The sequence below is a fragment of the Melospiza melodia genome, chromosome 1 (assembly GCF_035770615.1).
Source record: "Melospiza melodia melodia isolate bMelMel2 chromosome 1, bMelMel2.pri, whole genome shotgun sequence".
In the NCBI taxonomy this organism is placed as follows: domain Eukaryota; kingdom Metazoa; phylum Chordata; class Aves; order Passeriformes; family Passerellidae; genus Melospiza; species Melospiza melodia.
Window position 1 is genome coordinate 8,299,526 of NC_086194.1, and position 12,876 is coordinate 8,312,401.

The 12,876-nt window shown below is 42.2% G+C and overlaps 1 protein-coding gene across 5 annotated transcripts in view; it reads left to right on the forward strand.

Annotated features, from left to right (window-relative positions):
- DPP6 (dipeptidyl peptidase like 6) overlaps positions 1 to 12,876 on the forward strand; it is a 574,879-nt gene that overhangs the window by 531,867 nt on the left and 30,136 nt on the right. For all 5 annotated transcript variants that reach the window (XM_063181571.1, XM_063181626.1, XM_063181427.1 and 2 more), the window contains exon 16: positions 280 to 398. In XM_063181571.1, coding sequence (XP_063037641.1) covers positions 280 to 398 — 119 coding nt within the window. The remainder of the gene's footprint in view (positions 1 to 279; positions 399 to 12,876) is intronic.

A 12,876-nucleotide genomic window follows, 5' to 3' on the forward strand; every position in this document is an offset into this window, starting at 1 on the left:
AAATTGCAACCATCATTTTCTTTTAAAAACTGTACCTTCCTTCATCATCACCTGACCTTGCAAAATGACATCAGTATCCATTTATATATTCTCTATTCAAGCAGGAGGGGAAAAAAATCCATCATTGCTATTTAAACTCAACCAAATGGAAATACTTTGTCTCTTGCTAATGTTGGACACATTAGATTTATATTCTTGTTCTAAAGAAAGGTTCAAGTAATGTTGCTTTCAAATAACATTTGCTCAGTGACCTTCATGGAATTGTATTAACTTTTTCAGTGCAAGCACAAACGGGAACTTCAACAGGAGGTGCCTGTCCTGTGATCTGATTGAAAACTGCACTTATTTCAGTGCATCCTTCAGCCACAATCTGAAATACTTCCTGCTGACATGTGAAGGTATGTGCTGGGTTCTGTCACTGCAGTTGTTGTGCCTCAGGGACAGGATTTAGAGCCAGCACTGACATCTTCAGACATTCTGTGTACCTGAGGTCAGCTTTGAAAGACTTGCCATGAATATGTTTCTTTTAAAGCTTCACTCTTGACATTTTTATTTTCTTTTATATTTTTACTTGTAGCTGGAAAGCAAATATTTACAACTTTTTTTCTGTGTATACACACACAGAAGGTAGATGTAGATTCCCCAGCCACCACAAGCATCCTTAAAGGAAAGTAACAGCAAAACCTGGAGGATATAAAACATCAGAAAATTTATGAGAGAGAGGCCAGCAAGGTGGGGTTGGCTGGGGGTGACTGGGACTAAGTTCCAGATACATCAACCAATACTGTGAACAGAGGGATTTAAAGTAAATTACAGAGAGAAGACAATTTGCCAAAAAGGCAGCTTACAGAAGTGCTCCTGATGGACAATGTGAGTACAGAATATTTGGTGCTTCCCTGCTCATCCATCATAGATCTGTTTTAACTTGGCATAATCTGCAGGTCCAACGAGGATTTCATATTTTGAAAATGCCTGAGCGTATCCAAGAGGCCAAAGATGCATTTCAGGAGAAGAGTCATTGAAGTTTTCTTCAGCTCTGTCAAGACTAAATGCACAGCTCCACTAAACTTAATCCTATATAATTTAATTCTGCTTGATTATCCAAAATTGTATACAAAATGCATGCACACCAGTCATCTGCTCCTGAGAGTGAAGCTGCTCAAATGGCTGCATGTCCTCTGCAGAGAGACCTGGAATGGCTGGGTGGATGAGCAGAGTCTAACAAGATGAAGTTTAATAAGTCCAAGTGCCAGGTTCTGCATTTTGGCTACAATAACCCCTGCAGTGCCATAGGCTGGGGACGGTGTGGCTGGACAGTGCCCAGGCACAAAGGGACCTGGGGGTGCTGGTGACAGTGACTGAACACGAGCCAGAAGTGTGCCCAGGTAGCCAAGAAGGCCATCCTGGCCTGTATCAGGAATGGTGTGGCCAGCAGGAGCAGGGAGCTCATCCTTCCCCTGTACTTGGCACTGATGAGGTCCCACCTTGAGCGCTGTGTCCAGCTCTGGCCCCTCAGTTTGGGAAGGATGTTGAGATGTTTGAGGGCATCCAGAGGAGGCAACGAGGCTGGAGAGGGGCTGGGAACACAAACCCTGTGAGGAACCCCTGAGGGAGCTGGGGGTGCTCAGCCTGGAGAAAAGGAGACTCAGGGGTGCCCTCATCACTCTCTGCAGCTCCTGAAAGGTGCCTGTGCTCAGCTGGGGCTGGGCTCTGTCTGCAGCAGCACTGACACAGCCAGAGCACACAGCCTCAAGCTGCACCAAGGGAAATATACAGGTTGGATATTAGGGAAAAGTTTTTTATGGAAAAAGTGACAAAGTTCTGGAATGGCTGCCCAGGGAGGTGGTGGAGTCACCATCCCTGGATGTCTTTAAAAACAGACTGGATGTGGCACTGGGTGCCAGGGTTTGGTTGAGGTGTTGGGGCTGGGTTGGACTCGATGACCTTGAAGGTCTCTTCCTACCCAGTGATTCTGTGAATTCTGTGAAAAGGCCTGAAAAGCAAACAAGAAATTCCTTATTTTCAACAGCTCAAGAGAGAAGTGAGTAGGTTTTGAAGGGATATTAGGAAGGAATTCTTTACTGTGAGCAAGATGATGGCCTGGCACAGGTTGCCCAGAAAAGTTATGGATGCTCCATCCCTGGAAGTGTTCAAGGCCAGGTTGGAAGGGACTCTGAGCAATTTGGGATGGTGGTGCCCATGGCAGGGGGACAGCAGTGGGCTCTGGTCATGCAGGGGCTGCCCCTTCTCTGACTGCCAAGTATCCACTGCTGCCACTGTTTGTGGTGAGCACCAAGGGTAAGGAAGGAATATTTGAGATGGTAAAATGGGAAATAATCAAGATAAAGTGGAGAAGTAGAACCGTTTGTATAAAGTAAAATACCTGGACTAGGACAATTGTAAAAACATGTTTTTCACCTGGAAGGCAATGATAGGTTGCATGTCAGAGGCATTTAGAGGTACTAAAAAAAATATCTAGCAGCACAGTACAGAAAAAGAGCATTAACAGGGCAATACACTAATTGATTTAATGGACTAATTAACTTAATGCACTTATCTGTAAATCTGCATTTATAGTTATGGCAGACACATGCAGAGAAGTGTCATTTGTCAATAAACATTCAATTCTGTAGTAAATATCATGTTTACTAAGTTCTTCCCTTAAAAAGAAAAACCTTGCTTAGTTTTCTTCTTGTTTCCATTTCAAAAACATCTATCAGGAGCTACCAGAGACAATGTACATTTCCTTTGCACCAAGATAATTCTTTTATTGTAATTAGAAGCATTTGTGAATAACAAAATTAAGGTTTCTAAATGGCCTTATCAACAATTATGAGGTGATTTGTTTTTGATTACATTATATCTCATCCACAAAAAACCTGCAGTGAAACCTGAAGAGATTAATTAGTTTTATTAGTGTTTACATTAATCGAGTACACAAGATAATGATTTTGAAAAATAAACTATGGGTCTGATCCTCAGCTGCTGTAAACAATAACTCAATTATAAGGTCATTAGGATTATATATATTTACATCTGCTGAATATATCTTTGTCTGAATTTTAGTTATTCAGGACTTCAAGAGTAAATCCTCAAATCTCACTGTAGCACAAATTCAGCTTAGATTCATCTGTGGAGCTCATCTCAGTGTCTCCATTCAGAAAACTTTAAAAAAATATGCATACATGAGAAAGTCCAGAAACCTTGGCAAAATATCCATTTTCAGTGATTTTATAAAAATATCAGTCTATTGCATTTGCTGGAGTTATTCCTTATTTACATGACTGAAAGTGAGAGATCTTTTAACCTGTTGGCTTTCAAGCAGTTTGCAGGAACCACATTTCTTTTTGGCATTTTTCGTGTAGGATCCATCCAATTCAAATGAGTGCTGTGGGTGCACTTGCAGCAGGGACAGCTCCCTCTGGCTCCTGCTGCAGCTGCTGTCAGCCAGGTCAGTGGAAACCTCTGTTCTGGATGAAGCACAAATTTCTGGGTAAAAACATCATCCTGTCAGGCTTTGGTGATATAAACATGTGGTTTCATGGAGAATCACCTGGATCCACTAAGAGGACAATTCCTCTTGCACAGCTCCTCAGACTGCTCAGCCACAGCTTGGCCATGCCTCAGCTCCTCAGGGTGTTGGGTCATTGCTCAGAAGCATTCATGCTCTGATATTGTTTAGATTAACAGGAAATCTTATTTAATCATATGCACATATAACACAAAAAAGGAAAAGCTCCTTTGTCACAGACATCTTTTATGAAAAATCCTTTCCTTAGGATTTTTCCTCCTGAGAATCTGGGAGGCCTCAGGAACAAAATGTAAACATTGATTATCTGCTGCTCTGGAATGCAACAGGTGCATCTGTGATTGGTCTCATGTGGTTGTTTCTAATTAATGGCAAATCACAGTCAGCTGGCTCAGACTTCCTGTCCGAGTCACAAGTTTTTGTTATTATTCTGTCTTTTTCTATTCTTAGCTAGCCTTCTGCTGAAATCCTTTCTTCTATTCTTTTAGTATAGTTTCAGTATAATATATATAATAAAATAATAAATCAAGCCTTCTGAAACATGGAATCAGATCCTCATCTCTTCCCTCATCCTCGGACCCCTGTGAACACTGTCACACTCCTTGAATGAGGATCTATCAAGGGACCCTGCAGATCCTGTGGTTGATACAGCAGACAGAACAAGCCCACCAGGTTGAACAAGAGTTTGCCTTCTTCCCCAAGGGCTTCTGCCACAAGTTCCCATCTCTGCTTCCTCCCAAAAAATCCCCCCAGAGTTGGAGCCAATGCTCAAGACCAGACAGTGGCAGACAGTACCTGTGGCTGTTTAGTGCTTTTTTTTCTCCATAACACGTCTAACACACATAAATTTATATCTAAATATGTGTCAAGTACATAAATCTCCATAATATATAAAATTCATCAATGTGTATAAAAGCACCCAGAGCTCGGGTCTTGCTGTCTGCTCTATGACTGTGACATGAAAATGTGTGTTCATACTGGTGTACCCAATGTCAGCCCCATATGTATCTTTGGAGGTAGCTAAATTAAATTATTTTCCTGTAATCAAGCCTGTAATAGCTTAAAAATTTGTATTTTGTCAGCTGTACACAGGACAAACACATGGACAAATTTTTATGGCTTACAAACAATCTCTGTACGGACAGAGAATAACCTCCGCCATACCTCAGCTTCACTCTGTCTCTTCTTTTGTGACATTTTGTTGCAAATTTCTTTGAGTTTAGAGCCACAGACATGCCTGTGGCTCAGCTGAACTTCTCTACAATGGATGGCAAGGTTTGTAAGATTTGAGCAATCAATCAGTGCTTATAAAATACTTTGTGATACTTAAATGAAAGGCAAGGGAAAGGCAAAATATCAACCCTAAAAGAACCCCAAGAAAACAAGAAAGGACTGGCATCGCTCATTTGATCCCAAAGGCCATGAGCTGGAAGTTTTCTACTCACTCTTTTGATGCTTTAAAGGGAACATATAATTTCTTTAAGAGATTTTTTGCTGTCCTGCAGAATATATTTCACAACTTTGCTACCTGGCACAGGCTGAAATGAGAGCAGCTGCTGCAATAGAAGGTAACCTCTCTTGAAAGAGGACAGTGTAGTGCTTGCTGTCAGGAGGCAGCATTTATTGCAATCAGTCAGTCCCAGAAGGCCAGTTACCTTATTTTTCATTTAATTTTATATGCTCATGATCGAATTACTGTAGCAGGATCTAAGGAAACATGATGCTTTGCAGACTGCTGTTAGATTATCTCCTCTAGACATGGTTGAAAAAGCAATATCTGCTTGACCAAGGTCACTCCTACTGTCATTTGCACCATGAAATATATGGGTTTACACTTCTGCCTCTTCTCATAAACCAGCACAAGCACCTCCACTGATTCCCTCTAAGATAAACAGAAATAAAATCTGGAAGGAAGTGGTTTGCTATTTGATACATAAATTTAATTGAGGTTGTATTTTTCTCATCTGAAATGGGATGTAAATTTTACTTTCATTTAAAAAGCATAAGAAACAGCAAATTTTGGCTATGGGAAGCAATTTATTCCTGTTTCTTGAGTGGGACTCAGATATGTAGGAGGCAAGTCTGAATGACACCAGGCAATAATGCACTAAAGCCCATTTTAGGTGATAGCTCCTTCTCTGAAGGATGAAGCCCTATCAATTTCTACCCCTGTAGTCAACTGTGCTGTGTTTTAGTATTTCCACTGTACATGGGTGTGTGACAGTATTCACAGGGGCCCGAGGATGAGGGAAGAGATGAGGATCTGACTCCATGTTTCAGAAGGCTTGAAACATTTTTTTTTACTATTTTTGATGTATGTTTATTTATTATATATTTATTTAATGTAATATACATCATAAAATTTATTATTTTATGATGTATATTACATTAAAACTATACTAAAAGAATAGAAGAAAGGATTTCATCAGAAGGCTGGCTAAGAATAGAAAAGAGAGAATGATAAATGTTTGTGGCTCAGACTGTCTGTCCAAGCCAGCTGACTGTGATTGGCCATTAATTAGAAACAACAAACATGGGCTAATCAAAGATCCACCTGTTGCATTCCACAGCAGCAGATAACCATTGTCTACATTTTGCCCCTGAGGCCTCTCAGCTTCTCAGGAGGAAAAATCCCAAAGAAAGGATTTTTCACAAAAGATGTGTGTGACACATGGGGACACTTTGTCTTCAGTGGTTCCTTCTGTCTCTCCCCGGTGTAACCAGGCAGCACCACCAAAACCCAACTCCTGATGAGGCTGTTCATGGGGAAAGCAAGGGAAGCAGCCCTTCCTGGCACAGCACAATTGGCACTCTGGCACTCAGGTGTTTTGGCTGCAGTGTCTTCATTGTCATAAAAAAATCTGTGAGCTCACAGAGACTTTCAGCTGGACTCACAGAGCTGGCAAATGTTTCCTGGAGCCTGGAGTGCAAGTCCCTGACATTACAGTCTGTGGCATCAAAGCATCCTTTACATCAGTTGGTCCTTTTCCATCAGCTGACCTCATCCAGAAGCTCATCCTGGACCTAGGTTTTGTGTGGTTTTCCCCACAAAGGGTTAATGACTCCTGAGGCAAGAGGATTAGAGGGGAAGACCTGGCCTGTGCATACATCTCTGCAATAAATGACATTTAATACACACTGAAAATTATGGGAGAAGGGCAGAGTTGTTCTTGGGATGCTTACCAGCCTGCTAATCAAAGTTCTCCCTAATCATGCGTTATCAAGAAGGGATTAATCATTTTTAGGGATGTCACAAAGAAAATTGGAGGGGAGAGGGCTGTAACAAGTGCTAAGGGGAGATTTGTCTCACACTTGGCCTGGTTGCTGGGGATAGAGAAGTGCCTTGGCCACTACACTGTGTGTTATTCTTCAACCAGCCACCAATCAGGGAAGAAACAGCTTTCACTTTGAGGAGGGGCAGCAGTGTAACTGAACAGGGAATTATCTTCTTCTATAGCTCTTCCTCTTCTTTCAGATACAATACAATTGCTTTGTTCCAAAATGCCATAAAACCACTATTATTTATTCTGTCTCTTTGAATATTATCTCTGCTGGAAGCTGTGTCTGTGGCTGACTGACAGCCTTTATTGTCAGTCATGTGCAGGCCAAATGACTTTAAAGCTGCCTCTCTCTTTGAAGAGAAGAAAACAGATTTTTTTTTTTTAAGAAAAATGTTAAAATATTGTCACCTGATTTGGCTCCTCTCTGGCACAGTGGCTCTCAGCAGCTTAGCCTAGATGCTGTAGATCAGTAATGACAGGTAACAAAAATGAAACCATTTCTGCCTTTCCTAGCAGGCAACTCTGCAGCTGTGGAGCAAAATGTTATGCTGTAACTGAGCTGTGCTTGATTAAATACCTAAAGAACAAGTACAAACGGAATTGGTCTGGGTATATCTGCTTTTCCCCGTTGTGACAACAGCTCTGTCACTGCAGTGCTGGCCCTGAGCACTGAGGGGTGCCCATAGGCCTGGGAAATCTTTAAAATCCTAAAAATAGGATTTATTGCTCTTACATCTTGCCAGACAAAATCGTGTTTCAATCCCATTCACAGATAACAAGTGGCACAAAAGCACTGATTAGAAAAAGCTCTGCAATTTAAGGATCTCCTCTGAGAGTGATTCACACTAATGAAGGAGCAGCACAACCAAATTAGCAATGATCTGAGTCAAGTTTCTCATGCCATTGGACATTCATTCATTCCGTCTGTGCTTTTATGAGTTTTAAAGTGCTGCAAGTTTTTCTTCTTTATAGAAGCAGCAGGTAGCTATAAACTTCTCAGCTCCTTAAACTGTTTCTTGAGAATTTAATCACCTTCTTTCCTCCCTCTTGGTGAAACTTGGAAAGACCATCTGGAGATGGGAGCACTTGCGAGCATCACTTGCTGCTTTCACTTAATGGGTTTATGCTGAGCCTTGAAAAGTCCTTTTGTTGTTCCACATTTGTTTTATTTTCCAGAATTTTGCTGGGGTCAGGAAAGATTTTCACTAACACGTTTCATCAAATGATCTGGCTCTGCTCTTTGGCAGGTTGTCCTGACTTTGCTGTCAAACACATTTTGGCACCAAAGAGCCCAGAGCATGATTTAACAAGGTTCAGCCTTCCACTGTGGAGAGGTCTAAATCTCTAGTTTGGAATCCTTTGGAATCCTTTGTAAACGTAAGATAGGGGTGAACTCAGTTGCCCAGATGAAGTGCATGTATACAAATGCACGAAGTTTGGGCAACAAACAAGAAGAGCTGGAGGCCATGGTACAACTGCAAAGCTATGATGTAGTTGCCATCACGGAAACGTGGTGGGATGACTCATATAACTGGAGTACTACATTGGCTGGATACAGACTCTTCAGGAGAGATAGAAAAGGAAGAAGAGGAGGTGGCGTAGCTCTTTATATTAAGCAAACCTTCGATGCCATTGAAATTGAAACAAAGGAAGAAGGTGTCGAATGTTTATGGATAAGAATTAAGGGGAAGGCTAACTACGCCGACATCACATTGGGAGTCTGTTATCGTCGACCTGATCAAGAAGAAGAAGTCGACGATCTATTCTATAAGCAGTTGTGCAACGTTTCAAGAGCATCAACCCTTGTTCTTGTTGGTGACTTTAATCTACCAGATATCTGCTGGGAATTTAACACAGCAGTCAAGAGGCAATCAAGAAAATTCTTAGAAACTATGGAAGATAACTTTTTGTTACAACTGGTAGATGAACCCACCAGGGAAGGGACTACATTAGATTTGTTATTTACAAACAGGGATGGGCTGGTGGGGGACGTGATGGTTGGAGGTCGTTTAGGGCAGAGCGATCATGAAATAATAGAGTTTTCAATACTTGGCGATGTTAGGAGGAGCACGAGTAAAACTCGTACATTGGATTTCCGGAGGGCGGACTTTGGCCTGTTTAAGAGATTAATTCAGAGTGTCCCTTGGGAAGCCGCCCTTAAAAATAAAGGAGTTCAGGAAGGGTGGGCTTACTTCAAGGCAGAGATCTTGAAGGCGCAGGAACAAACCATTCCTGTATCCCGAAAGATCAGTCAACGGGCCAAACGTCCAGCCTGGCTGGGTAAGGAGATCTTGGAAGAGCTTAGGAATAAAAAGAGGACGTATCAGAGTTGGAAAAAGGGTCAGGTCTCCAAGGATGTATTCAAGAGGGCTGCTAGAGTATGCAGGAAAAAAATTAGGGAGGCCAAAGCCCAGTTTGAACTCAGGATAGCGACCGCTGTTAAGGATAACAAAAAATGTTTTTATAAATATATTAATAGTAGGAAAAAAGGTAGGACCAGCCTTTGTTCCTTAATGGACACAGGTGGGAATTTAGTATTTACAGATGAGGAGAAGGCAGAAGTGTTCAATGCCTATTTTACCTCGGTTTTTAAAGAGAAGATGACTTGCCCTCAAGACTCCCGTCCGTCTGGACTGGTAGATGGTTTTAGGGAACAGAATGGTCCCCACATTATCCAAGAAGAGGCAGTTACAGAACTATTGAAATGTTTGGACATTCACAAATCTATGGGACCAGACGGGATCCACCCCAGGGTGATGAGAGAGTTGGCAAATGAGATTGCAAAGCCACTCTCTATCATTTACCAACAGTCGTGGATTACTGGTGAGGTTCCGGATGACTGGAAGCTGGCCAATGTGATACCCATTCACAAAAAGGGCGCAAAGGATGATCCTGGCAATTATAGACCAGTCAGTCTAACATCTATACCTGGCAAAATAATGGAACAGTTCATATTACGTGCCATCATGCAAAATTTGCAGGATGGCCAGGGTATCAGACCCAGCCAGCACGGATTTAGGAGGGGTAAATCATGTCTAACTAACCTGATCACTTTTTATGACCAGGTAACCCGGCTAGTGGATGCAGGGAAGGCTGTAGATGTTGTTTTTCTGGATTTCAGCAAGGCCTTCGACACTGTATCCCATAGCATACTCCTACACAAGCTAGCTGGCCGTGGTCTGGATAGGAATACCCTTTGCTGGGTTCAGAACTGGCTGGATGGCCGGGCCCAGAGAGTGCTGGTGAATGGTGTCACATCTGGCTGGCGACCAGTCACCAGTGGTGTCCCTCAGGGGTCTGTGTTGGGACCAGTTTTGTTCAATATTTTTATTGATGATATGGATGAGGGCCTAGAGTCTTTTATTAGTAGTTTTGCTGACGATACCAAATTGGGAATGAGTGTAGATCAATTAGAGGGGTGTAGGATTCTTCAGAGAGACTTGGAAAGGCTGGACATATGGACAGAATCAAACGGGATGAGCTTCAATAAGTCCAAGTGCCGAGTATTGCACTTCGGCCATAATAACCCCCTGTACCGATATAAGCTGGGGATGGAGTGGCTGGATAGTGCCCAGGTGGAAAGGGACCTGGGGGTGCTGGTTGACAGTCGATTGAATATGAGCCAGCAGTGTGCCCAGGTAGCCAAGAGGGCCAATGCCATCCTGGCCAGTATCAGAAATGGAGTGGCCAGCAGGAGCAGAGAGGTCATTCTTCCCCTGTACTCGGCACTGGTGAGGCCTCACTTGGAGTATTGCATCCAGTTCTGGGCCCCTCACTTCAGGAGGGATGTCGAGTTACTTGAGCGTGTCCAGAGGAGAGCAACGAAACTAATAAAGGGCTTGGAACACAAGCCATATGAAGAGCGACTGAGGGAGCTGGGGTTGTTCAGCCTGGAGAAAAGGAGACTAAGGGGTGACCTCATCACTCTCTACAACTTCCTGAAGGGTGGCTGTAGTGAGCTGGGGGTCGGCCTCTTTCTCCGGGCGACAACGGATAGAACAAGAGGACACAGTCTCAAGTTGCGTCAAGGTAGATGTAAGTTAGAAGTAAGAAGAAAATACTTCACAGAAAGAGTGGTCAGAAACTGGAATCATTTACCCAGTGAGGTGGTGGAGGCATCATCCCTTGAAGAATTTAAAAAAAGACTGGATGTGGCACTTGCTGCCATGATCTAGTTGAACAGTTAGAACATCGGCTGGACTAGATGATCTTATAGGTCTCTTCCAGTCTTGAAATTCTGTGATTCTGTGATTCTGTGATTCTGTGATTTGGAATCCCAGGTTGTTCTGCCCACTGATGTGGACACAACACAAGATGACAGAGGTCTGAAATGTTTGGTGCTTCTGGAGTTTACAATAGATAGAGAAATTTGTAGTGTGGGTGAGTCTAAGCCATGGAATCCTTTGAGTGAAATCAGTGTTTTCTGATGAGAAATATGTGTTTTCTGATGTGAAATTAGTGTTTTCTGATGAGGGCTGCTTTAGGAGAAGCATTTGAGGTGTTTGGGCCAGGATCCAAACCCAGGTTTGTGTCCTTGAGCAGTGCCACCTCTCTAAACCCAGTCAGGGATTGCCCACCAGCATTTCTCCCGCTTTCTTTCAATAATATGGGAAGGTTTCCTACTAAAACTCACAGACCAGCATTCCTGGGCAAGGGAACTTTTAATGGAGGCTGGAGGTGGTCAGAAAAGTGGGAAAACTGGGTCATTAATGCTGCTTTGTGTGCAGCATATCCCATGAACAGTGTGAGATAAGCTCAGCCAGCAGCTGGGTGGGTGGGAAAACCTTTGAAGCACCAGCTTCAGCATCCAGCATCACTCAATAGCTCAGCTCAAGATTTAAACCCCAGGATTTATTTTTTTTTTTTCTTAATGTCAGCAAACATAAAATTCTGAGCAATGTTTCTAGTATTGTGGCAATACTTCATGTCATTACTGCATAAAGATGTTGACCTTTTTTGAGGAAACTCATATTTTGGAAAATCTTTATTCTCTCATGGGATTTCCAGCTGATTTAGACAGAAATGAATGTGTGCCATAGAAAAGATAAATTAAAATCAATAAATCACATGGATTTGTTGATGAATTTCACTAACAAACTAATATTTTGCTTTGTTTTGCCCATCTACATATGGATTCAGTCTGTTTCATCTGGACTTCTTATAAATGGCTTTGGAGAATTTTTACATGAAAATTGCTTAAAATATCACTCTTGTGAAAATTTTGAATGCAACATTCATCAAAAAACAGGGTCTCTACTCATAAAGACTTAGTTTGTGAATAAAAGTGTCTGAATCCTTTCTGCCTCAGGACAGAAGATCATGACATTTGTCTTTCACTGTGAATGAATCAAATCACATTATTCTTCTGTGACTCCATCACAATCAGAGGGCCATGTCACACAGATATTTTTGGCATCAATTTTTACATTGATGGATCCTTCAACAGAAAGAGCTTAATATTATTTAATATCTCAGGAAAATCCTATACTGATATCTATCAGGATACAGGGAGTAGAAGTTTTATTGCTGGCAAAATAAATACTGCACTAAGTTTTAATTTGAATTATGGAAAGGTGTGAGAATCCTTTTGCAACCTTTCTCCAGATGGTCATTTTCATGCTTTTTCCAAGTGGGGAGCAGAGGCACAGTGAGAATTGGGGGCTTGCCTATGGACACATCTGGAGTCAAATATCGTGACCCCCATTTCCATCTTCATATTGCAAGGCAGTGCTCCAAGGAAAAGCAGCACTGACTCCTGGAGCAGACCAGAAATATGACTCCTTCTGCAGCCTGTCTCCACTGTGGCTGGTGGATAATTAACCCTCTTCAGGATTTTTGCAATAATGTACCCATCAGGGATGTGTCTGCCCAGCTCCTGCAATAAGAGGTTGGTTCATGCCCTCAGGCAGGAGAATAATGAACCTCTCTCTACATCTTCCTCAGTTCCTTCATTTAATCAGACCTTTTAACCTGTGCCATTTGGGCCAGACCTACCATCCCAGGAAAGCAATGGAAAATCTGGAGACGAGGATATTTTAACTAACCATGGACAAGCAGAATGTAAAT